The 27,919-nt window shown below is 39.1% G+C and overlaps 1 protein-coding gene across 2 annotated transcripts in view; it reads left to right on the top strand.

The window, feature by feature from the left end:
• The window catches only part of LOC142149640 (FYN-binding protein 1-like), a 143,330-nt gene that overhangs the window by 26,402 nt on the left and 89,009 nt on the right, over nt 1-27,919 (top strand). Inside the window, exons 2-3 of one of the 2 annotated variants that reach the window (XM_075204960.1) lie at nt 9,364-9,898; nt 19,723-19,816. The exons of the other annotated variant lie outside the window; for it this stretch is intronic. Coding sequence (XP_075061061.1) covers nt 9,364-9,898; nt 19,723-19,816 — 629 coding nt within the window. The remainder of the gene's footprint in view (nt 1-9,363; nt 9,899-19,722; nt 19,817-27,919) is intronic. 2 annotated transcript variants of the gene reach the window in all.

Genomic DNA, 27,919 nt, shown 5'->3' with positions numbered 1-27,919 from the left:
GAGGTTGCAATAGAAGCTCTTTAGTTCCCTAAAATCTGTGCAAGTTCACTTGCTACTTACTTTTTTCCCCATTTACAGATGCTGTGCACACAATATCTTGATTGTCTGTATAATAAGAGATATGAGACATTGCTTCAAAACCTGTTAAGCAATTTCTATTTGCAGTAAAACAATGTGTTTTGTAGATGCCACTTCCTTTTTCGTTATTGAAGCAATTTTCTTTAACTCTTTCAGTACTACAATTAATTAAGAAAACTCCATTAAGTATGCTGATTATATAGATACTTGTTCAGTCTGTCCTTGTATAGTTAAAACATGTCTCCACTGAATACTAAGGCTTATCACATGGACATGCGCTGGAGTATATAATACTTTATTTAAAATTGAGCACAAAATTTTGCAGCCCACCGTGTATAGGACTTTAATATTGCGATCTTACCTGCATATTTTGAGAACTGAAAATAGTGTGTAAGAATGCATTGCGTCAGTATATGTTTTCTCCCAACTTTTGTTATCCTTGAATTGGGACATAAAAATGGAAATAAATATATTTTATTGTGCTAAAAACATTGTGTCCACCTTTCCCCAAAATGAAACCAGCACCAGCCCTCATTGCCTGTTCTGGTTGCAGCTAATATAGGGGGAATGAACAGCGTGGGGTCCCCCTCTAAAATCAGCAATCAGCACCAGGTTACACCAGCCTTGGCTGCTCCAACTGTAATGGGAGATGAACTGTATTAGCATGGGGCTAAATTCCCTAGGAAAAGAGAAGAAAAGAAAATCCTGGCAATGGAATTAAGATGGCAATTATGGAAAGGGCGAGTTTTTATTTAGAATAAAATATTTTTTTTTCAGTATGTGCGTGTCTATGTGACACTAGTGATACCAGCTTATAGTATTTAATTCAAGTTCTACAAGCGGCAAACATACATAAGGAATTAATGGCTGCCACAGTGTGCTGGGACTCGGAATACCACATACTAAATTATATTTCAAATTTTACTGCCTACTGATTATGGGAGGAGCTAAAAGTATTATGAAGATGGGGCTGGTTCTCCTGGGGGGCATTAGTTTTGTGGGCCCTATGTCCATAGGGAATTCATTCCTATGCTGAGCTGGTACCCTCCAGTACATAGGAACCCAATTGCTGTAGGTTTTCCTGTTATAGTAAGGCCAGACAGCCTGGCATCAACATTTTGCTCCTGGATGTAGGTGAGTACTCGAAAGGGTGTTTTTATTTATTTCAAATAAAATAATGTTTAAAACAGGAATTTGTGTATTATTTAAAAAATTTTCTTGGTGGACTGCAGGTCCCAGTGAGCCCTGGGTACCCGGACATGCTGCCACTTGTTGTTCCCCAAGTGCCATCACGCCCTGTCAGCCATGGGTATGGTGGTGCTTATAGTACTACAAGTGCCAGCATGCCAAAACAATTACTGGCAGCCTAGGCATGCTGAGACCCCTAGTGCACCAGACAAAATCCAGGAGCAAAATGTTTTTTCTTTACTATTAAACTTCTAATTGTACTTCACACCCACCACCCAGTGGTGTGGGAAGAGCCCTAGTGCTTTCAGCACGGGGCTGGGTCCCCAAAAAGGGGGTCCACATATTTTTGCAAACCCGATCTCCCTAGGGAATCCAGCCTCAGGCTGACTAACCTTGGGCTGGTTTGTCATTAAGACAGGGGGATCCCACACTGCAATTTCCAGTGCCACCAGCCCCAGCACGCAAAGCCTAGTGCTGGTAGTAAAACTGGGGGGGACACTGCACTTTTTGTCCCCACCAACAATTTTTCTAGTACCAACCTAGGCTGGCAGCACTAGGGGTGATTAAGCTGGTTGGGGGGGGGGGGGGGGAAATCACGCTGTTTTCCTTTCTATATTTACTTTTTTTTTTACTTACTGTGTTGACAGTTTAAATTTAATGCAGTGGTTCCCAAACTTTTTCAGTTTGCGGCTCCCTTAAAGTCGCCATCATTTTTTCAAGGCACCCCTCCAAAATAATTACTGAGCAGTCCCGTTTTATAAGTAGTTGGGTCAAAAAAACGTAATAAGTATTTAGGTCAGGACAGAAATACTTAGTAAGTTGTATGCAAAAATAATACACATAAATGCAAGGGAAAAGAATATTTTTATATATTTTTTTCAATTATATTTCTGTCAAAGAATAATTTACAGCTAACTCACACTGTGCCCCCTTTATCTCCACTCACTCTGCATCATCCACTCACTCTGCATTATCCACTCATTCTGCCCCCTCTGCATCATCCACTCACTCTGCCCCATCTGCATCATCATCTCACTCTGCCCCATCTGCATCATCATCTCACTCTGCCCCATCTGCATCATCCACTCACTTTGCCCCCTCTGCAACTTACCAATCCGGCGGCACCCTGGACCCAGCATCCGCTCTCCTGCCGCTTGTCACTGAATGTCGGGCGGGATGACGTTACGCTCGACATTCAGTGAGAAGCAAGGAGGGTGGATGCTGGGTCCCAGGCGTCCCCGGATTGGTAAGTTTTTTTTGTTTTTTTGTTTTTTTCTCTACCTGGCTGTGGCACCCCTGTGACAGCGCCGCGGCACCCCTGGGAGCCGCGGCGCACACTTTGGGAACCTAGGATTTAATGTGTTCTGTTGACACTGTGACTGTTGACCTTACAACCTGTCAACGTTCCCAATGTCGACACTTTTAACCCTATCGACCTAATGAACATGTCCACATTCTGAATGGTGACTTTTTATCTGTGTCAACATTCTGACTGTCAATATTATGGTGTCAACATTTTTATTGTCAAAAATTTGTACTCACCCCCTTTGGAGTGTGGGAGGATACTGGAGGAAACCCATGCAAACTCACAGAGAACATACAAACTGCACACATATAGGACCCTGGTCAGAATTTAATCCATGCTCCCAATGCTGTGAGGCAGCAATGCTCACCACAGTGACACTGTGCTGCCCATATATAATGGCACTATGTACATAACTAGAAATAAATAAATAAGATTCCAGGGTTGTAGTCACAAAACATGCACGCAGATTGACACAACCCACTTCAGCCCCTCACAATACGTGCTAGTAGAGCCAAAATCAGTTGGCATCACTACCTTAGTTATGATCCTGTGATTTTCAACTCATTTCTAGTATTATGTGAAATAAAGGATGTTACGGGGTTAAAAAAAATAAAGGATGTCAGGGATTAAAATATAAATGCTGAATGGCTGTAACTCCTTGGGCAAGTACAGAAGTGGTTAATTTAATAGGTTTAGAAAACTCACCTCATATGCTCTTTTCTACTGCCAACATCCTGCAACCTAGCTGGGGTGTCATATTCAGCCAGGGTGGATGTTTCTAGCACAAGATTAAATCATCCTGATAGATAACTTTTAGTGCAGTTACCAAATGCCCATAGATTAAATTAGGTAAATTCACCTTGTAGTCACAAAGGACAATATCTGTGATCATACCAAGTCAAGTCCCCATGAACCACATAGGAAATGTATCATCAACGTCATCAAAGAAATGTAGGTCATAATTCATAGTTATTTGTCTTAATTTATACACAGTGCAAGTGCAAATAGGCTTATAATATATGTCAAGCTTAGAGAGCAGCTTAATAGCGAAGCTTAAGAAATTAATTATGGTCTTAAATAATTATAATGTCATGTTCATGTTTGGTATGCACGTGTGGAAATTTATGCTCTCTTTAATGAAGGTAAAATTGTGTTTTTCTGATACTCATTTTTAAAAGGTTAGTGATTAAAATGTTTGGAACAAAATGAGACCCTACAGGGTCATAAACTCATTCAACCTTTCCACCACACCTCTTCCAATGAGGTCAGTAGGACGGGGTAGTCGGAGAAAGAAATATATTTAAAAATGAGAACATAAAATGAGAGTTGTCATTTTACTGGAAGACAACCTCTGTTGAACAACAGGTTGGACATTGAATATTTTTCTGTTTATCCATCTTATTGTAAAGAAACTCACTTGCATAATCTTATATTACTGTGTGTCTTTTTGTTGTCTTATTTTTGATACCTTAAGCAATGTGAAGAGCTTATCACATTAAATTCTATTTAACAACATCCTGTCTTTGTGTTCTTAACAAATTTACATGCTAGTCAAGCTTGGTCATTTCATTAAATGTTACATAACTGAAATACAGGAGATTGTTTAGTTAAAGATAATTCTGATTAAGTTGAATTGTAATGGGCAGTAACCTAAATCTTCCTCAAAGTGGGATCCTTGGAAAAAAAATGTTAGTGGTGGCAGTTTTGGATTAATAGAAAGTGTGAAGTATAATTTTGAGGATTTGACTCATTTATTGACAGTCCAAGTGGTCTTGTAGTGATTAACCCTTTGTCACAAACACATCACACAGGCTCAGTTGAGTGTTGGTTGTGACAAAAAATATTTTTACAACAAATCCAAAGTGTGAATCTGGAAGGTATGATACTCAGAGAACAGAAGCTTAGAATCTTAGGTCTAATTTGATTTATTTATTTGTTATTATAGAAACTACCAGCAAAGATTTCACCAGACAATTACAGCATAACAACTGATTTTTATATAAAAGTTAATAGGATCTTTAATGACAAAAACAGCCATATATAAGCAACTGAAAAATGTAACACATGATCACAGGTTATATTTTGGTTAACAGCCCAGTTGTCTTGTATTTTTGGAACTAGGACATCTTTGTTACATCTCTGTTACAGCTTTTAAAACCACCCATGCTAAATTAGCTTTAATAAATGTTGCAAAAATAACTAGGGCAATACAAGTTCTGAGAAATACCATGTGATATAAAATCTTTTTGCAAGTTAGCAATTATAAAAGGAAGAAAAGGACCAATGTAATGCATAATTGTTTGTTTTATTTAATATTATTTATGCTCTTATGCTCCCCCTTTTGTATGTGACAATTTTTGTAATTTCTGATAGCTTTCTATACACAATAATAATAGTAATAATAGTAATAATAATATAAAGGAAATAAGCAATAATATACTATGTCAGCTAAAGCATTAGCTAAATCTATAGCTTTTGATCTTGTTTCTGTCATTGCTGCCAACGACATATAAACTCTTAGTTCAAGGATCCCATAGATTGGTCCCATAGATTGTAACCTTGCGAGCAGAGCCCTCTTACCTCTCTGTCTGTATGTATTACCCAGTATTGTCTGTACAATTGTACAATTGGGAACAAAATGTTTGTTCCCAATTGTAAAGCGCTACGGAATTTGCAGGCGCTATATAAATAAATGTTGATGAGGATGATGAAGGATCAAGAGAAGTCCAAATCATTGGCATACATTGCTGCTGTGTTTAGCTTTTAATAGTGAGGTAGTTTGGCTGCAGGCTCTGTTCATCAGAATCTCATGATTTATGAGTACAAGTGTCCTCATTGAAAACAGCAGCTTTACATGCATACGCAGTAGGGATTTGCTGTTAAATACATTAAAAGCAGTTTATGGCAAGTCGTGCCACATTCACTCATTTGCTATAACTGCATCATGTCATGTCCAATGCAGTATGTTTTGAAACTAGGCATGTTTCCTACCAGTATATACTGTATCTAAAGAACATATATAAATAAGATTTTAACAGGCAATTGATTATTCAAAGCTTGAATGTTAAAGAATTCATGTTTAAGTTTTGCATTTCACATTTAGAGGCAGGGCCCGATCAAGGGTACCAGCCGCCCTAGGCTATTACCGCCGCAGCGCCCCCCCAATATAAGCGTATAGGAATACTCCTGAATATGTATATTCAGGAGAATTCGCCAGCATTCAAATTTAGACAGTACATTCTCTGTTACCTGTTCTTGCTCTTCTCTGTTCCCTGTTCTTGCAGCTTTGTTGTCTTCTAGCTGGCTTCTGGAAAGTCTGGGTCCTGTTTTGAAAATATGCAGCAATTGTATTATAATGCTAAATGTCAACAAATCCTGAATGATTAGGCTCCAAAACACAACAGTCCATTGTGGCCAGATAAAACTACCCCATAGCACAGGCATATGTAGGCAATAAAACATATGAAAATTGTTGTCAAAGAGCTATAATCAAATATAAACCTCTATCAGCCCCACCTGACTAATATTTAGCATTCTAATGACCCTAGAACCACAGAGACCATCCTCATAATCGCCACATAATACAAAGATTATGCCCCCCCAAAACTACTCTAGTTTTTTAAATAGTCCTCTTAACCATTTCATCAACCCCGATCAGCCTCATCACCTGCCCGTTTAGCACTATCTGCCCCCTTAGCATTGTTATCTGCCCCATTAGCCTCTTCACCTGCTCCCTTAGCATTGTTATCTGCCCCCATTAGCCTCTTCACCTGCCCCCTTAGCATTGTTATCTGCCCCCATTAGCCTCTTCACCTGCCCCCTTAGCATTGTTATCTGCCCCATTAGCCTCTTCACCTGCCCCCTTAGCATTGTTATCTGCCCCATTAGCCTCTTCACCTGCCCCCTTAGCATTGTTAAAAATTAGAAGGAGTGAAATGTTAAAAGCAAGTACATGACATTGTTGACCAAAAATTGATAATCTGTTAAGATCGATAGGTAAACTATCGAAGCGCGATGTTTCTCCAATAGTATATCTCAATTCTAAGGTGGATGCTAAATAGAATAGAGAATTATCATAGGTTCTCTACTATAATGTATCTCATACAGGGTTAAATCACAGCTTCCATGATTAAAGATCGTATGTGGAAAAATATATCCCTTTTAGAGGTTAATTATATTGTCCTATATTCAAACGTAACCCTCTGTTATGTTTCGAATTGTAATTGTAATAAAATTTGATACAGTGTTCCCTATTGTCTCAATGGGACCTTTTTTCTCCTTAGATTTTTCTCATATAGGGTTAAATCACAGATCCCATAGGCATAGATCATATGACAGGAGGTGTCCCCTTTCGAGGTTAGTTATATCGTTATATATTCAAAGCTAGTTAGTTTTGAATATATATAACTAGTTAGTTAGAATATATGTGGGCATTTTGAGCTATTTTGTAGAAAGCGACAGATCCGTTATGGCAAGTAGTAAAATTTGGAGCAGGCAGACATGCGGGTGTATTTCAGAATGAGTGGTGAGGGGGCCGAAGTTGTTTTGAAATTAAGAGTGTGTGGACCTTTTGGTGGTTGGAGGGCTATAAATGCATCCCTTGAAATATATTATAACTGATCTATGACATCCAGGTTTCAGGTTTTTCATGTACACCGATGCTGTACATTTTTTCTATAAACTAAAGTGTTACATTAATAAACTAAGTTGAAAAAGATTAGAAAAAAACGTATATTGTATATTGTATTTTCTACAACCTGATATAAAATTGTTGCCTGAAAACTGTTGCTATATGTTGTGATTTTCAAAGCATTATATCATAGTATGGTTGGTATATGCAAAAAGAACCCATATAGTGCAATTCTCATTCAGTTGTGACAACTTTGAAATTGAATCAAACTTATCAAATATATCCAGATACTAAGGTCATAGACTTTGCTGAATCGTGAACACTCCAAACCTAAAAAGAAAAGTAAGGCACAAGTGTTTCATATACCATCACTTTCAGCACTAGTGTAACATTGAAAAAACATTAATATTAAAAAACAAACAAACAAACAAAAAAGAATAGACTGAATCCCACATGTAAATCAAGTATATCCTGCAATGCAAAAACATTAGGTCACGATCACCCCAATGCGACAATTTATCAATGTGGTCAATCACCATATCTCTTAGGTTTTGGATTTAATGCTTAGCATTCAGGAAATGCACAGGTTTGTTAACTTCTTAGATCTCATTCTTTGCAATGTAATTGAGTGACAATTTAAGGAGTACCCACTGAATAAATGTTGTTTGTATTGTACACTAGTTGTTATAAAGGAGTCTGTTTTGTGCCCTATCCATTATTATATTATACATCTTACATGTGGACACAAGCTAACAGAAAAGGGTCTGTAGGACATGAGGTGTGCCTCTACATAACATTCATATTTTCAACTTTTAGATCATTATTTAAAATTTGATTTCAACATTTGGAGAGGAAGCATTTATATTGTTAGCAGTGGAATAACTTCTAGACACTTTATTAGCTCATTAAGAACATATATTGTTTAGTTTGAAGCTAGTATATTTATCTTAGCAGTGGTTCTTTAATATCCATTAAAAACTTAGGGGCTCATGCTGAGTTGGACCTACTTTCCCTTGGTTTAGCATAAAATACACTTTTCCATACTGTGCATGCCCACAACAAAATATGTATGCATACATCCATATGCAGAATTGTATGCATCTTACACATGTGACTCCTTCCAGTTAGAGAAGTGGAATGGGGAAGGAGCAGTTAAGTGTAGTTCAAGTAAATGATTATAATGATTATAGATTAGATTTAGATTTGAAGCACTATACAAAGACTATTTGTCATTCGCAGCAGTCCCTGCCCCATTGGAGCTTACAGTCTAAATTCCCTAACACTAGCATACTCAATAGGGTCCATATAAGTCAGCAGCCAATTAGACTACCAGTATGTCACAGTAAACATGTATTAATTTAAATGCAAATGAGTCAGAACTTGACACAGCGACATACTGTATGTACCTGGCAGGAGCAGTCCTTTGCAGTAAAAAAATAAATAAATAAATAAAATTAAATTTAAACTTTTAAATAAATAAATACAAATTGTGTGCACCCCCAATTAAATAGAAACAACATGCCGCCCCCAAAAAAGTGATCTACTAACCAACGATCCTAGCCTGGGCTTTTGCGGCGATTGCGGGTAGATGAGCAGTGTGGGGTACCCCCACAAAATCGCTACAAGCACTAGGCTTTGACAGGTTGAGCCAGGCTCGATTCCCTTAGGGAATTCAGCCCTGTACTCACCATGTTAGGTCTGAGTGACATTAAAACTGGGGGACCCCACACCACAGGTTTCCATATTATAATGTTACCATCTCAGCCTATTGAAACTATATTTATTTATTTAATTATTTTTCAAATCTACATTAAAACTCCAGTCATCAGCAAGTAGACTAGCGTCTGAAAAGCATCACAATATGTTTAAAGCGTATCATATGCTTTAATCGATAAGATGCATTTGACATACTATGCTGAGCTGCACATATTTTAAGATATGTGCCACTCAGAATATACACATAATTGCACCTTCTTTAATATATGTTACACCTGCATTTTAGATGTAAACGTGTTCAAACTCACCATCAGCCCCTTAATCGCATTTTGAATTACTGAAAAGTAAAGATTAGAATTAATGTCTAATAATACCAGGGTCCTTACTAAAATACTTATTGTGTGACATGTGCAACATTATTTCAGTATCATCTTTAACTTTACAGGCAGATCCAGAAGACTTTAAAACCTTGCGATCCAAATTTCAAAAGGACATTGGAGAAAATCCTAGAGCCAAGCCTACTATACCAACCAAACCTGGAGCTAAACCTATTGTACCAGCAAGACCAAATATTCTACCTATCACTGACCGCTGCTTTCAGAAACCTGTACCCAAAGCTTTGTCTTCTCCAGAACTACTAGTCTCCCCAAAAAATGATCCCTTTGCAACTGCAAGGAAGCAATTACATTCACATCAAAGCTTCTCATGCCGAAGTACCTCTAGAATTCTCCATGAAGTGTGTATAAATAAACCTTCAGTTCCAGTCATTAAACCAATTGTACCAAGACGATCTATGAACACTTCTCTTAATCAAACCATTGGAAAGGTTTACCAGAACAAACCTAAGTTAAAACTTTTACCAAGTGAAGATGTACTAGGTCCAAAGCCTAAGAAACCTGCGCGTCCTCCTTTTGTAGACCTTGAGCAATTCAGCAAATCAGAGGATTCTGATGACTATGTCGTCATGAACAGTTTTCTAGGTATTTAGTTCTATTTGTACTACATTAGTGTCTTTATTTTATAAAATGGTGGTATGCAGTGGTAGAAGTGGTGGTGTAGATATTTAGAAGTGGCAACATGAAAAATGTAAGTGAAAGGAATTTGATAGCTTTAAAACGAAGGCAGTAGGATAACTGGTAATATGGCATACCACTGTTTAACTGCCTACTTTCTCCACTGGTGGTGTGTGCACAAATGTGGTGTAAGTAATCACACCCAATGTGATTTTAGCTGTTATTTTGCTAGTGCAATTTACAAAACAAAATGTCTGACTGATTGCAATGAGTTACAGAGAGTTTATTGTCATTAAAAAATATTTCACAAGTGAACTATCATCACTTAGAAGTTTGAGCTACTAAACAGCATAAATATATTATAGAATTCAAGGAACTTTAAATATTATTATATTACTTTTAATTACTTCTTGCTTCTCCCTTTTACTATTGACCAATTGCTGATATCACAGATCATGTGAAACATTTGGACACCGCCATTTCTTGTGCACTGCTTATGGCACTGCGAACAGAGCAAGTATCGCATAGCCCACAAAACCATCACAGTATTTCTCTGATGTTTCTGGGAACTTGTGAGTCGAACATTCTGCTCAGTTCATTGAAGAGTGCAGAGTAAAAGGTGGTGTCAACACGGCCCACTCTTCAAGTCAACGTCAAAGCACCAAAGCAAGGGGATATAAATATAAAAAAATCACAGAGTATAGTAATTATGGCAGCACTAGAATATTAGCTGGATTCAATTGTTCAATGGTTGTCTGCAACAAAGACATTGCAATGAAAGGTTACTTTGTGGGTGCCGCTTTATGCATTTGTTACCTGGTCTGCAGCCGGAATGATCAACTGAAGTGGTGTCTTTCTCACTTCTTATACACACTAGCAAAAAAAGAATATAAGGGATTGTGCACTTTTAAAGACTTTGACAAAATGTAAAAACATTACCCCTGTGTTCTTGTTGTATGTGTACTTCACAAGAGTAAATTGTACCCCCATTAAAGTTAGTTGTTAACACCATCTTCCACATGGTGTAACATTAAAGACTTTTCATTCTATTAATAAGGCATGCACCAATGTTCACCGTAGAGAAAGCCGTAAAGGCTGCAAACCAGGTGTCACAGTCGTCTGTATTTCTTGATCCGATTCGGGACCCTTGGGCCTAGCTGGAGCAGGACTGAAACAGACCCTAGCAGCCTGGATGATCTTCCTGCTCATGTTCTTGTTGAATGTAGAACATTCAAGATGCAGTCAAGTCCATAAATATTGGGACATCGACACAATTCTCATATTTTGGGCTCTATACACCATCACATTGGATTTGAAATGAAACTAACAAGATGTGCTTTAACTGCAGACTTTCAGCTTTAATTTGAGGGAATTTACATCCAAATCAGGTGAACAGTGTAGAAATTACAATGGTTTCTATTAGTGCCTCCCACTTTTTAAGAGACCAAAAGAAATGGGACAAACTAAACAATCCTACATCAAACTTTCACTTTTTAATACTTTGTTACAAATCAATTGCAGTCAATTACAGCCTGAAGTCTGGAACGCATAGACATCACCAGACAATGGTTTCATCCCTGGTGATGCTCTGCCAGGCCTCTACTGCAAATGTCTTCAGTTCTTGCTTGTTCTTGGGACATTTTCCCTTCAGTTTTGTCTTCATGAAGTGAAATGCACGCTCAATTGGATTCAGGTCAGATGATTGACTTGGCCATTGCATAACATTCCACTTGTTAGCCTTAAAAACCTCTTTGGTTGCTTTTACAGTATGCTTTGGGTCTTTGTCCATCTGCACTGTGAAGCGCCGTTCAATGAGTTCTGAAGCATTTCACTCAATATGAGCGGATAATATTGCCCGAAAGACTTCAGAATTCATCCTGCTGCTTTTGTCAGCAGTCACATCATCAATGAATATAAGGGAACCAGTTCCATTGGCAGCCATACATGCCCACGCCATGACACTACCACCACCATGCTTCACTGATGACGTGGTATGTTTTGGATCATGAGCAATTCCTTTCCTTCTCCATACTCTTCTCTTCCCATCACTCTGGTACAAGTTGATCTTTGTCTCATCTGTCCATAGGATGTTGTTCCAGAACTGTAATGACTTTTTTAGATGTTGTTTGCCAAACTCTAATCTGGTCTTCCTGTTTTTGTGGCTCACAAATGGTTTACATCTTGTGGTGAACCCTCTATATTCACTCTTGTGAAGTCTTCTCTTGATTGTTGACTTTGACACATATATACCTACCTCCTGGAGAGTGTTTTTGATTTGGCCAACTGTTGTGAAGGGGTTTTTTTCACCAGGGAAAAAATTCTTCTGTCATCAACCACAGTTGTTTTCCGTGGTCTTCCGGGTCTTTTGGTGTTGCTGAGCTCTCCGGTGCGTTCTCTCTTTTTAAGAATGTTCCAAACAGTTGATTTGGCCCCACCTATGTTTTTGCTATCTCTCTGATGGGTTTGTTTTGATTTTTCAGCCTAATGGTGGCTTGCTTCACTGATAGTGACGGCTCTTTGGATCTCATATTGAGAGTCGACAGCAACAGATTCCAAATGCAAATGTCACACCTAGAATCAACTCCAGACCTTTTAGCTGCTTAATTGATGATGAAATAACGAGGGAATAGCCCACACATGTCCATGAAATAGCTTTTGAGTCAATTGTCCCATTACTTTTGGTCCCTTAAAAAGTGGGAGGCACATATAGAAACCGTTGCAATTCCTACACCGTTCACCTGATTTGGATGTAAATTCCCTCAAATTAAAGCTGAAAGTCTGCAGTTAAGGCACATCTTGTTAGTTTCATTTCAAATCCATTTTGGTGGTGGGCATATTAGCGTTATTGTATGTGGCAGCGTTATTGTGGTGGCAGGCATATTAGTGTTATTGTATTTTACTCCCTGACCATTAGTCTATCTTGCAAGTCTGATATTCAGGTATTTAGAAATAGGGATTAGTTAGATTTTTTTATAAAAAGCTTCAAAAGAACATTATGTGGGAACACCCAGGGAAATCGACGCGCGTTTCGCTGTTGATTAGCTTTTTCAAGGTTTTTGCGAAATGCGATTTTTGGAACCGGAACAGAAGGTGACATGGATATCAAATCGAGTAAAAAATAGTGTCCATTGGGCCAGACGTGGATTCATGCACTGTGCAGTTTTAAGGTACAGCACATTCTTGTGATCCGTGTATATTGTGACAGGATAACGAGCTCCCTCAAGTAAATGCCTCTACTCTTCAAGCACCAAATTGATGGCAAGCAGTTCTTTGTCCCCTATGGCATAATTTCGTTCAGCTGGTAAAAATTTTCGGGAGAAGAACCTGCAGGGATGCCATTGCTCATCAGCTGGCTTTTGGGAAAGAACTGCCCCTACTCCGACAGATGAGGCATCAACTTCCAAGTAGAATGGACAGGTGAAATCTGGTTGTCTGAGTATGGGATCAGAAATAAATGCTTGTTTCAGAAGCTAAAAAGCAGTTTGGGCTTCTTCAGGCAACTTGGCAGGATTAGCTTCTTTCCTGGTGAGGGCAGTGAGTGGTGCTACCACAGTATATTAGCCACGAATAAATTTTCGATAATAGTTAGCGAATCCCAGAAATCGCTGTACTGCATTCAGTGTAGATGGTTGAGGCCAGTTAAGAATAGCTTGCACCTTCTCTGGGTCCATACGGAGACCAGGCCACGAGATGATATACCCCAAGAATGGAATGGATTCAACTTCGAAGGTGCATTTTTCAAGCTTGCAATACAGTTTATTCCTTCTGAGATGCCTGAGGACCTCTTTAACATGTCTGCGATGGGACTGGATATCAGAGGAGAAAATGAGGATATCGTCCAAATATATCACAACAGTATGGTACAGTAAGTCCCGAAAGATTTCGTTTATGAAATTCTGAAAAACCGCTGGGGCATTGCTCAGACCGAATGGCATGGCAGGATATTCGTAGTGCCCATCCCTGGTGTTAAAGGGGGTTTTCCATTCGTCGCCGCGCCTGATGCGAATGAAATTGTAGGCCCGCGGAGATCTGACTTTGTAAATATTTGGGCACCTTTGACTCTGTCAAATAACTCTGTGATGAGGGGCAGAGGACACCGGTTCTTGATGGTAATGTCGTTGAGACCTCGGTAATCAATGCAGGGACGTAATCCACCATCCTTTTTCTTTGCAAAAAAAGAACCCGGTTCCTGCCGGTGAAGATGATGGGCGAATGAAGCCCCTTTCCAAGTTATCTTTTATATATTCAGACATAGATTTTGTCTCAGGGATAGAAAGAGGGTAGACTTTGCCACGCAGTGGGGTTTTATCCAGAACAAGATCAATGGGGCAGTCCCAATCCCGATGAGGTGGTAGAGTTTCAGCGGCCTGCTTACTGAAAACATCTGTGAACTCTTGGTAGGCAGAAGGAACTGGCAAAACTTCTTTATCAGAGGTGGGGCAATATGGAAGATCACATTGTAAACAGAACCCGAAACAAGTTGGAGCCCGCGCCAAGATTTGTGGAGTCGACCAGTCGATATGGGGGTTATGTGTTTGAAGCCATGGAAACCCAAGAACCACACGGCTAATGGCTTTTTCTGACAAAAAAGGTAAGAGACTCTGAATGCAGAACTCCTATTTGGAGTGTCACTGGAGAAGTCTGATGCGTAATGGTACCCCCTGGAACACGGCTACCATCAACCGCAGAGAGAAAGATGGTTACGGGAATTTTCACTAGTGGAATGGCTAGTTCAGCAGCTAATTTGGCAGACATGAAATTCCCAGCTGCTCCAGAATCCAGCAGGGCTGAAATGTATTGGGAGCCTTGAGCGTGTTTCAGGGTGACTGGGATAATACAGTCCTTGCCTTGTGGGGGGCAAAGGGCCACTCCTAGGCTCACCTCCTCATCGTCAGCTAGGAGGGTTCGTTTACCCGACTTGCGAGGACAATAATGTAGCAGATGTCCGGAACTGGCACAGTATAAGCAAAGTTTATCTCTAACTCGCCGTTCTTGCTCAGTGGGTGAAAGATGTGCTTTGCCTAGTTGCATGGGTCCTTCAGGGAAAGGAGACAGTGCACAGACCCATCGAATAGGGCAGAACTTGGGGTGTTTCAGCTTTCTCCTTTCTAGAGTTCTCTCTCTGAACTGAAGATCAACCCGATTGCAGATGGTAATCAATTGGTATAGCGTTGTAGGTAAGTCCCGAGCCGCTAATACATCCTTAATGTGCTGAAGGAAAAGGGGGGGAGTACAGCCGCACTAGGTCTATAGCCAAGTATCCTACATATATCAGTTTATAATTGATAATATATTATCATTGAAATCAGCAGAATCGCTGAAAGGTGCACCCTATAACCTAAAAATATATTGGTAACAAGAAGAGACAGAACAGAGGTTATAACGTGGGGCACTCTAGGATACGAGGTTAATGGAGATGTATATGATAAAAAGCAAATCTTTATTGGTATATGTTAAAATACACACATCCTAGCAAGAAGAAAGCTACGCGAAATAGTTAAAAGAAAACAAAAATAGTGAAATTAAAAGTTGCAAATCAACTGCAACAATCGCTCTATGGTCAAATTCTTAGGGCTAATAAATCATGTAATATGATATAAATTGAAGGGTCAGTGGGCAAATATCAGGTCCTTATGCAGAGGTATGTTTGTGAAAATATCTATCCTCTGTCTATCTTATCATAATAGATACCATGGACTACCAAATCAAATATTCTCCTTTAAATTAGAGCCCTAATCACTGTCCTGATACAGTTCTCAAGGACAGAGATGTAGTATACTAAAATAGTATGGCTGGTATGTGTCAGTTGTATAGTATGAACATTTCCATTAGTAACAGGTTCATTATCTATCTGAAGAAATAAGGACAATGTAAGCCATAAAACTATACTCTGTCCCAACAAAGGGATACACTTAGTAATATGATTAATTGTGTACGAGTCTGACAGGTTTAGAGGCTATGCCTGCTATGGTTCCTAATATACAGGGCTAACAGAAAATGGAAATTGTATCTGCTATCAGTGTTATCACACATGCTAATAGTTTGTCCAGAGATTAATAACTCCTAAATCCTTTAATCCTGAATCATATGAAGGTATTATTCACTAAAATGTCCTTAAAACCCCACAGTTAATTTTATCTCCGTTATCACCTGTGACTCATAAAGGTTCAGACATTAGTGAGGCGCTCACATTGACATTTCTATGTGAGTCTAGTTTGCCTGTAAACTGTCTCCACTAAGATTAGTAACACATAGCATTGATAGCGTTCGCTCTATGTGTCTTAAAATCTAATATTTAGATAGCGCTCTATGCATATCTAGTTCTTACAGACCTACCAAAATTAAATTTAAATGATAGCGATGTGTGGGGGTCTGGGGACACTATAGCGACTAGCGCTTCTCCTCAATTCAGGGTCAGAGGACTGAGACATAAGATACTAGCATTTAGATAGACTACTAATGCTATGTGTTACTAATCTTAGTGGAGACAGTTTACAGGCAAACTAGACTCACATAGAAATGTCAATGTGAACGCCTCACTAATGTCTGAACCTTTATGAGTCACAGGTGATAACGGAGATAAAATTAACTGTGAGGTTTTAAGGACATTTTAGTGAATAATACCTTCATATGATTCAGGATTAAAGGATTTAGGAGTTATTAATCTCTGGACAAACTATTAGCATGTGTGATAACACTGATAGCAGATACAATCTCCATTTTCTGTTAGCCCTGTATATTAGGAACCATAGCAGGCATAGCCTCTAAACCTGTCAGACTCGTACACAATTAATCATATTACTAAGTGTATCCCTTTGTTGGGACAGAGTATAGTTTTATGGCTTACATTGTCCTTATTTCTTCAGATAGATAATGAACCTGTTACTAATGGAAATGTTCATACTATACAACTGACACATACCAGCCATACTATTTTAGTATACTACATCTCTGTCCTTGAGAACTGTATCAGGACAGTGATTAGGGCTCTAATTTAAAGGAGAATATTTGATTTGGTAGTCCATGGTATCTATTATGATAAGATAGACAGAGGATAGATATTTTCACAAACATACCTCTGCATAAGGACCTGATATTTGCCCACTGACCCTTCAATTTATATCATATACATGATTTATTAGCCCTAAGAATTTGACCATAGAGCGATTGTTGCAGTTGATTTGCAACTTTTAATTTCACTATTTTTGTTTTCTTTTAACTATTTCGCGTAGCTTTCTTCTTGCTAGGATGTGTGTATTTTAACATATACCAATAAAGATTTGCTTTTTATCATATACATCTCCATTAACCTCGTATCCTAGAGTGCCCCACGTTATAACCTCTGTTCTGTCTCTTCTTGTTACCAACATCCTTAATGTGGTCAGACAGGCCCTGCTAGAAGACAGCAACAAGAGCATCATTATTCCAAGACAGCTCAGAGAAAAGCCTTTGAAATTGAGCGGCATTTTGGCCCACGGACTGCTGCCCTTGCCGAAGCCGTAGAATATCTAAAGTGGCTAACGTAGTTCTTCCAGGCTCGTCGAATATTCTGCGGAAGGTAGACAGGAAGCTATCAATATCAGATAAAATTGGGTCAGATTTTTCCCAGAGCGGTGATGCCCATGCCAGAGCCTGCCCTGATAGTAGCAAAACAATATAAGCAGTTTTGGTACGTGCAGTAGGGAAATTCCCGGGTTGTAATTCAAAGTGTATTATACACTGGTTGAGAAACCCACGGAAATTCTTCGAATTGCCATCGTATTTAGCTGGCGTGGGAAGATGGAGTCCGGATGGAGTAGGTAGTGAAGCAGGTCTTACTGGCTCGGGCGGAGTACGGGATGGTTGACTGCGGAATACCTGCAAGGTATCCATATGCGTAGAAACATCCTGCAGGAATCTCAAAATTTGCCACTGGTTAGTTTCTTGTCTCTCAATGCGTTCAGCTAATATTTGGATAGTCCTTCCTCGGGGTATGTTCCCTAGCGGATCCATTGGGCCAGAACAAACTGTCACGGTCGTCTATATTTCTTGATCCATTTGGGGACCCTTGGGCATAGCTGGAGCAGGACTGAAACAGAACCTAGGAGCCTGGATGATCTTCCTGCTCATGTTCTTGCTGAATGTAGAATATAGCAGTGGAATGAGCAGTCTGGAAATGCTGGCAGGAACAGAGCACTTGGTAATGCTGACAGGAACAGAACACTTAGTACCAAGAACTATCCTCTGGAGAGAAGTGTGTTGTTCTGGCAATGAACAGATTACAGCAACAGGTTTAAATAGGGTGTCCCAAACAACTATTGGCTGTACAGTTCATGTGATTACAGCTACTGAATCTGGTTGGTCTGGAATGAGCACCTGACTGCATCCAAGATGGCCACGCCCATGCAGCAGAACAAACAGTGTGTGTTTGTTTACAAACGGAGGTGTAGAGGACAGGAATGCTGCAGATGGCCAGAAGGGACCAAGGTAGCCGTGATATGACAGCGGCGGATGAGGTAAGTGCGGCTAAGATCCCGATGTGTGACACCAGGCACAATATGCACAAAAGCAGTTCTAATACTCCAACACAGATAAAATGGCTTTGGAGTTTAAAGGCACTGCATTGTCCATTCATAAATGATCCCTTGTGTTTAACTTTCACTGTAATTTTATTTCCAATGTTTGAAAGAACATGCTACTTTGTAATATATAGTTTGTACACAGCTAATCTGCCACCTGAGAGTGGGCAACGAAAATGTCAACCCTCTCATTAGTCACACACACATAAACATGTCTGTAACAGACAGATTATTACTTTAGTCTTTATTACACCTACCATAAAGGGAGAAACCAGTAGGACAAGCTGTAATTTAAATTTTCATTCCCTAAATTCAGCTGCCTTAATTATAAGGTCATTCCTTGCAAAATTTTAGTATATAACTGTTAATTTATAAATTAGAAATATTTGCTATATCTATTCAAAAATGTAAATGTATCAAAAATACTGAGATCTCCCCACAGTCATATTATACAACACATACTAAAATAACATAATATAATTCATACTTGCCAACTCTCCCGGAATGTGAAGTGGGCAGAATTAGGTCCAAAACGCCGCAATTCACCGGGAATTAATGGGTTTGACCCCGCCCCCTGCTGTAAAATGATGCGTTTGCGGCATTAGATCACGGGGCAGGTCCAAAATTATGCAAATTTTGGAGCCCCGCCCCCATCACGCCCACCTCCCCTGGCAGGCTCTCGGAAGCCAACTTCAGAAAGTTGGTAAGTATGATATAATTATAACATTTATTCATAGAAATATTACAATAAAATGTAAGGTGCTCCTCCCCCTCTAGCTGATTACTAGCAAATTAAAAAGGTTAACCAACTTTAAATGGAGGTGGAGGAGGTTGCAGCTTATGATTGTCATCCTGTGGCATTCTTTCAGTTTGCCTCAGCAATAAAACTGTTCATCGAAAATTCTTGGGTTACTTCAGTGGAAGTTGCCCTCCATGGCGTGTTTAATATGAAAAAATAAATAAACATTATTGTAGAATAATTAAAATTACAACCTTGTGGTGAATTTGTCTAGTTAGCTATTATCAATACTTGGACACATCTGTTGGTAGAAACATTTGTAAATTCTAGTGATCCTACTAGGGACAGTCAGAGCTTAGCCATACTGATAATGCTGGTCCCAAACTAAGTCTGGCACTTGCTTACCAGTTTAGCATATCAAGTAGATATGCAGTGTATATCTCTACATATTAGAATATCTGCATCTGTGTATAAACATTTCTCTTACTTTTCAGACCCAAAACAAGAAAGAACACAATTAACCACATCTCAATCTCAGCCTAATCTGACCACTTGCTATCCTGCTTTTAACATTCGGAATTCAATAGGGTGAGTGCCTGCTTTAATTCCTTATTGTATAACTTCATAATCAAATCAATTTTAACTATTTTACTATGTATAAGTTAAATGGAAAATCTACTTTGAACTACTTGATGTACTAAAATGGTTAAATGGACTATACATTTTTGGGAAACTTTGAACTGTGGGTGGTAGAGTTTTCTTTTGTTAGTCTATAGTGATAACCAATGTGTGTGCTTAATCAGATATTTAAGGCCTCATTTAGAGTTAGGAGTAAATCCAGTTAGAAGATGCAATTTTTGTACCTTGGTAAAACCATGTTGCTGTGGGGGTGGTATTAAAATGTGCCAACAGTTTTAGAGTTGGGAGGGGATCTAACTCCCTAGCTGAACTCTAAAACATAGTATAAAAATAAAGCAATAGTGTGTATATGTATATACATATATATATATATATATATATATATATATATATATATATATATATATATATATATATATATATTAGAGATGCTCACTGACCCTGTGTTTTGGTTTTGGATCTGGATTACTGTCGTGTTTTGGTTTCGGTTTCGGTTTTGTTTGCTATTTTGATTAAAAATCATTGTTTTCGGGCCTAAAATAACCAAATTTAGTGCTCCACCTGTTTTATTGGATAAGTAGTGTAATTGTAAAGCTAATAAATTATCCAAAAAATAGTTTAATTCCTGCTAGGCCTTCATTAATTCGACACACAAACCAGATTGTCTTCCTCTCCATCTATGAATATTGGCAATGCAGCCATCGTCTTTGGATGTATATTACACCCTACACTTATACTTAAATATGTAAAGAAATGGACTAAGGCAATTTGGTTTCTGTCTCTCTAGGCCCCCCTCCAGTTGTAGAAAACACAAAAAAATTCAGCCGTTATAGACTGTACAATATTAATTGAAATGGAGAAAGCCAGTTTGGTTTCTGTCTCTCTAGGCCCCCCTCCACTTGTATAAAATACCAAAAAATTCAAACCAGCCCAGATGTCAAACTCTTGTGGTCTGCCACCTGTGTCATCCCTGCTTGTGTTTGGAAAGCTCAAATTGGTGTCAGAACCTCACGTGCCAGAACTGCTGCCACTGGTGCCACCCTGCTGCCACTGGCGCAGGACTTACACAATCAACCGCATCCTCATCAGCGCCCTCATCGGCTACCCAAATCTCCCACTCATCCTCTTCTAATTCCAAAGTGTCATCCTCACTTGGTGTATCACCGGCTACTCTCAGGCTGTTCAGGCACATATTATTGTTTCACACTGGGGAATATGGGACACCCCAAAGCACTTGTAGTGCAAAATATTGAAGAAAAAAAAGCCTCCTCTATCTTCCTCTAACACTTGCTAATAAAATTGCTAGCAGATTTTCAATAAAAAGTGAAAGAATAAAGTATACAATTATTGCTCTGTCCCTGCTCTAATCCAGCCTGTGACCTAACCCTGCTTTCTCCCTCTGTCAAATGGCGATGGATTGCTGTGGAGGCGGGTATTTTTGCATTTCAAATATTGCGAGAACCGAGCCCCGAGATCCGATGACGTCACAATGTCATTTTGCCTCGATTTCGATTCCTAACGGCCGGGAGAGTACCGAGCCTGTTTGGCTCGGTACTCGGATAGGCAAAGTTCGGGTGGGTTGGAATCTCGGGGAACCGAGCCCGCCCATCTCTAATATATATATATATATATATATATATATATATATATATATATATATATATATCTACATACATATATCTATATATATATATATATATATATATATATATATATATATATATATATATATATACATATATATATATATCTATATACATATATCAGCATTTATCTGACAAGATGCAGAGAAAATATACAAGCAGAATAAAACAGTGCCGCAGTTATGCACCTAGATTGAGGTTAAACCAGGTTAAGACTTATGTGTAGTTTAAAGTTTGGTTAACTTACATGATTTGAAAGCTCCTTCCTCTCAGCAAATGTTTACACGCTTGGGAATACCCAAAGAAATTCTCACAGACAAGGGTACTCCCTTCATGTCCAAACTGATGAAGGACATGTGCCAGTTGCTAGGGGTTACGGTGCTTCACACCTCCGTGTACCATCCACAAACAGACGGCTTGGTGGAACGCTTTAACCGCACATTAAAGCACATGCTCAGGAAAGCAGGGGCTCAAGAGAAAAAAGATTGGGGCACTCTTATTCCCTACTTAATGTTTGCCATCCGTGAGGTACCTCAAGTGTCAATAGGGTTTAGTCCATTTGAGTTATTTTTTGGGAGACAGCCTAGGGGTATCTTGGATATGTTAAAAGAAGGGTGGAAACAGCAAGGTCACAGGGAGCCAAATCTGGTCTAATTTGTGTCCCAAATGTATGAGAGGCTAGGAAAGATAGGGCCCATTATGCAGCAACATGTAAAAGAGGCTCAGGAACGACAGAAGAAAATTTATGATAAAAGTGCTGTTGTTCGATCTTTCAAGCCTGGGGACAAGGTCCTAGTCCTGGTTCCTACACAGGAAAGCAAACTTTTCCCCATTGGCAGGGTTTAAATGAAGTTCTAGAGGCTGTCGGTCCTGTCAATTACAGAGTCCGCCAGTTAGGTAGGAGAAGGGAGGAGTAAATATATCATGTTAACCTCCTTAAACCCTGGCATGATGAGGAAACCTCTCCTCAGGTAGTGAGTACTGCCATTGAAAAGTCTGAAGTGCCCATAGAGCCAGCATTGTCCGTTAAGCAGAGACAACAGACTGAAGAAATGATTCGCCGGAACAGGGATGTCTTCTCTTCCATCCCTGGGCGCACTACCTTAATCGAACACGAGATTGTCACTCCACCAGGAGTCATTGTAAAGCAGAAGCCGTATCGTATTCCAGAAGCCAGACGGGTGGACGTGAGAAAGTAGATCAAGAAGATGCTCCAGTTAGACGTGATTTAAGAGTCCACTAGTGAGTGGAATAGTCTCATTTGCTTGTTCCGAAACCCAATGGGACAATTAGGTTCTGCAATGACTTTAGGCGCCTAAACAGTCGCAGTTTGATGCCTATCCGATGCCACGTGTGGATGAACTGGTGGAAAATCTTGCTGGTAGCAACTATTTGACAACTCTTGATCTAACAAAGGGTTATTGGCAAGTTCCCCTGACTTCCACGGCCAAGCCAAAGACGGCATTTTCCACCCCTGATGGTCTCTATCAATATAAAGTCCTACCCTTTGGGTTGCATGGGGCACCTGCCACCTTCCAAAGGGCCATGAATAAATTGCTACGACCTCACACAGCTTATGCAGCTGCTTACTTGGACGATATAGTGATTTATACCCCAGACTGGGGATCACATTTAGCCAAAGTTGAGGCGGTCTTAGCTTTAGTAAGGTCAGCAGGGTTAACAGCTAGCCCAGAGAAATATGCCATAGCCATGAGAGAACCTAAATATTTGGGGTACTTTGTTGGTCGAGGGCATGTAAAACCCCAGCTAGACAAAGTGGAGGCAATCAAAAATCGGGCAAGACCAGAAAAAAAGTCGCAGTTAAGAACCTTTTTAGGCTTAGTAGGTTACTACACGCGGTTTGTAAGCCACTTCGCCACTAGAGCTGCTCCACTTACGGACATGTTAAAAAAAAGTTGTCCAGATAGATTAACCTGGTCTGACTCTGCAGAAGCCGCCTGGTCTGATCTTCGGTTAGCTCTTTGTTTCTCTCCAGTTCTACAAGCACCGGATTTTACATGGAGGTTCTTCCTCCAAACTGATGCTTCTGGTGTTGGCTTAGGTGCAGTCTTGTCACAGGAGAAGAATGGAGTAGAAAATCCTGTCCTGTACCTAAGTCGTAAGTTGCTTCCAAGGGAACAAAAATATGCCACTGTGGAGAAAGAATGTCTTGCCATAAAATGGACTACAGAAGCTCTGCGCTATTATCTCCTAGGCAGAGAGTTCACCTTAATAACAGGTCATGCACCATTGAGATGGATGCAGAACAATCGGAAGGTAAATGCCAAGGTAACCCGCTGGTTCTTGGCACTGCAACCTTTCAAGTTCTCAGTAGAACATAGACCTGGGATTCTGCACAAGAATGCAGATGCATTGTCACGAAGTCCGCGTCCCCCTACTTGGAGACGCTAGGGGGAGGGATATGTAACAAAGGGAGGCATTTATCTGACAAGATGCATAGAAAGCATACAAGCAGAATAAAACATTTGCGTAGTTATGCACCTAGATTGAGGTTAAACCAGGTTAAGACTTATGTGTAGTTTAAAGTTTGGTTAACTTACATGATTTGAAAGCTCCTTCCTCTCAGCAAACAGACTGGGTGTGTCTGTTAGTGCAAACAGAGCCAGTGATGGGAGTTTCCTCTTAAAGAGAAGGTGGGTGTGTCACCTGCCCATCAAGCTAAGACTGGGGGAGGAGTATCATGTATAAAAGCTTGATTGTGTCATTTGTTCACTGAGACCAATGCTGGGGAAGCTGGCTGGTCTTGAGAGAGCTGGTCTATGTCTAGCTAGCATTTAGGGTCTCCATAATTGCTGTGAAAGTCATACGGTGTCAAATACATTTTAACCATCCTGACAATAAAGCTGCATAAAAAGAAGAAGTTGTTCGCGTGTGCTTCAGCAGTAGCGGGCTCTTGCCACAATATGTATATACACATATATACATATATATATATATATCTATATACACACATATATATATATATATATATATATATATATATATATATATATACATATATATATATATATATATACATATATATATATATATATATATATATATATATATATATATATATGTGTGTGTTTATTCGCATCTATCTTATTTTTCACATGTTTTTTTTGTTAAAAAGGGCATGTATTAACCAAGGTTTCTCATCGTCATATGCAAAGCTTCAACCTATCTTCCCCACTGTCCCCAATACCTACTTACAGCCCCTCGCACACTTGACTTTTGTAAAATGCAAATAATAACTCTTACCCCCCTTCTGGCTGGCTTGCAAGGCTGCTGTCCAGATGCACTGATGTCTGATGCAGAACACTGTCCAGGGTACATTGCTACCAAGAAGCAAAAGCAGGATTTCTAGAGCGGGGAGCTTTCCAGATACATTTTGCAAAAAAAAACGCTTGCCAGTATAAGCCAGCAACAGACACTTTTTTGTGATTATTTATTTAGATACCTTGACATTATGACACTACCTTATCCTAACCTGCGACCAGTGTACTTGCAGATGCCATATGTCCCCCACATGTCAAACACTGTACCAGTTCCTCCCCTGCTTATATTTCACTGTACCAAGTATCCCCCCACATGCTGCCTAGTGTCACAGACATCTTATGCTACAATACGCACATATACTATTACTGTGCCGTCACTGTAACCTTCACATGTCATTATTGAGCCAGGTGTCAATATGCACTTTATTGTTAAAGGTACCCCCACATGCTATTGTGTCTGAGCCACATTATTACACCACTCATTACACTAATACAACCCCACCCTTTTGTTACAATTCTTTTAATTTGGTATTTATGTATGAAATTTGCTATATTAAATGCCTATGCTTAACAGTATAAGGCAGTGATGGGCAAACTTTTTTCATGAGCGGGCCAAATAAAAAAGAAAAACTTTAGGCGGGCCAATATATTTTATTAAAAAACTCAAATATCGAAATATATAATACAAATTTTTTGAATGGGACGGAGGGTGTTTTATAGCAGTGTTACCTCTTTAAGTGCAGCGATCGTACAGACAAAGCACTTATTTCAGCAGGTTGTTGCAGATCCGTCTTTCTGGTGAGCCACTAACTGACAACACAGCAGCCAATCGAAATCCGCCTTAGTATATGGTCCAGCCCATCTCTTCTCACATGACTTTCAGCCATTTGGGGGCGGGCAGGTGTTTGAGTGATTGACATATGCAGTGTCCTTTTAGGAAGGAGGATGAAGTGTAATGGAGGAAATAGCTGGGAAGGCATAAAAATGAAGGTTCTGACATACAGGGTCGGCCCTAATAATTTTATGCATATTTTAATGAATTATTTTTTTTATTGGCGGGCCGGATAGAACCTCTAAGTGGGCCGGATCTGGCCCACGGGCCGTAGTTTGCCTATCACTGGTATAAGGTATTGTGCATATGTAAAGTATGTGGTATAACAAAAAGTAAATACTGTGCCCATTAGACCCAACTGCCCATATACCGTATATACATATCATATATAGCCCCATATGCGACACCTTTAGTACATCCCAATGTAGCCACATGCATCTGTACAGCTCCATATTTACATCACATAGATCAAAATGTGGCTCCACAACCTACACATCTTGCTTTATAATGCCCCCACATAGCTTCATAATGTCCCAAGTAGTTCCATCATGGTCCCACGTTTCTCCATAATACCTCTTATAAACATTTTGTATAGCCACTATGTTGTAAATGAATGTATCTATAGCTCAACTTCTTTGTAACTTTTGTAGTACTAGCTCAGTGTAAACTGTTTATGGCTCACAGTTTTGGGAGCATGTTTTGGTCCGAATATGGATAATATTTAAGGCTCACACTTAGCAGTGTCTTCCATTTATGGTTGATACATGTTTATAGCTTGTACTGCATCACACAATGTAGCAGGCTCATAGTGTAATGTGCTGAATGTTAAATGACTGTAAATACTGGTGTCTCTGGGAGCAGATTATAGGTGTAATAGTGTGATGACAATGTATAGGGGATAGTAGTGCTGATACTATGAATAACTATGTTGTAACATTTAGAATCCCAATAGCAAGGCAAAAAAAGCCCTGCCCACTTCCCACCCAAACCCTGCCCATAAATGATCAAATCAGGTGTATGTTCCACCCACTTTTCTGTTAAGCTCCACCTCTTTTTTGTGGCATACAAATTGGGATGTTCCACCAACATCCAGACAGTTGGAGGTCTGACTTGGCAGGTGCAGATTTAGGCTGGAGGGAAGTACTCTTATAAGAGCAGTTTAAACTTTTTTACATTTATTTGAATTTATTATTACTCTTTTTTTACATTTATTTAACCTCCTGGGCAAAATATTTTCTTGCTGGGTGCTGCAATCTCATCTTGTAACGCAATATCAAAGACACAAAATTGCCACAAGTAATAGAAGTAGCTGAATTTTGACTTGTCATTTATACTTTTGCACAGTGTGCTTCTTCAGAATTTTATACCTCCTTTCAACCTTGATGCATTTCTAGTTTGCGGCTACATCAACTGGAAGCTGAGAGTAGGGTTACACCTTGATACACAGTATCTTGTGATGAACATACTGTGCACTTTGTAAATGATGTCCAGAATTAGAACCAACATTTTCTTTAATAATATATATATATGAAACCAGGGCTAGGGCTCGTTCACATATATGCCCTGAGAAAATGGGTAATAAGGTATGAAAAGCTAATGTGTACTTACTGATCTGTTGCACTTTGCCCAAATAATCTATTATAAAGATTGCATGTGTTAATGCTGTTAATGCTGCATTAAAACTTTAAAACTCAATGGTGGGAGCGATCCTATAAGAAACCATTCATCCTATTTTTAATACACTATTCAGGTATTAGTTAGCAGCTGAAAATGCTATAATAGCGAGCAAGTGTATAGGTGTGAATGAGCACTTACGGGTCTTTAATACCCTCTGTTAACATATAGAATGCCTGTCTTACACCTGACCTTATAATTACTCTTAGTCATTGTGTCATAGTTTTTTTTTTTATAAAGTATTAAATCTTTATCATTAATTTATTTTATTGCTTTACAATGATAAACAGACTAAGGCAACATTTGCAAAGTAAATACAAATAACAAACAATTGTCGATCATATGCAAACAATAACATACGTATATTACTTTAGATATTTCTTTTTGAAAAGTTTGACAGTTCAATACAATTTCTATATTCTAGCTCATTTGTTATGCAATAGCATTTCACTATAATACATTGTATTCAACTTTAAAAATAATCTTGAAAAAGTATTTTATTAAACGTGATAATGTGCTAATAACATTGTTATACCATCCAAAGTCCACTGAAAGAAATTCAATTATATTTAAATAATCTGTAGTTTAATCAATACATCAAATTTCCTGTGCTATTAATCTC

Source organism: Mixophyes fleayi, chromosome 1, assembly GCF_038048845.1.
Source record: "Mixophyes fleayi isolate aMixFle1 chromosome 1, aMixFle1.hap1, whole genome shotgun sequence".
Classification (NCBI taxonomy): domain Eukaryota; kingdom Metazoa; phylum Chordata; class Amphibia; order Anura; family Limnodynastidae; genus Mixophyes; species Mixophyes fleayi.
The sequence above is the reverse complement of the archived record's forward strand: the minus strand, read 5'-3'. Positions and strand labels throughout refer to the sequence as shown.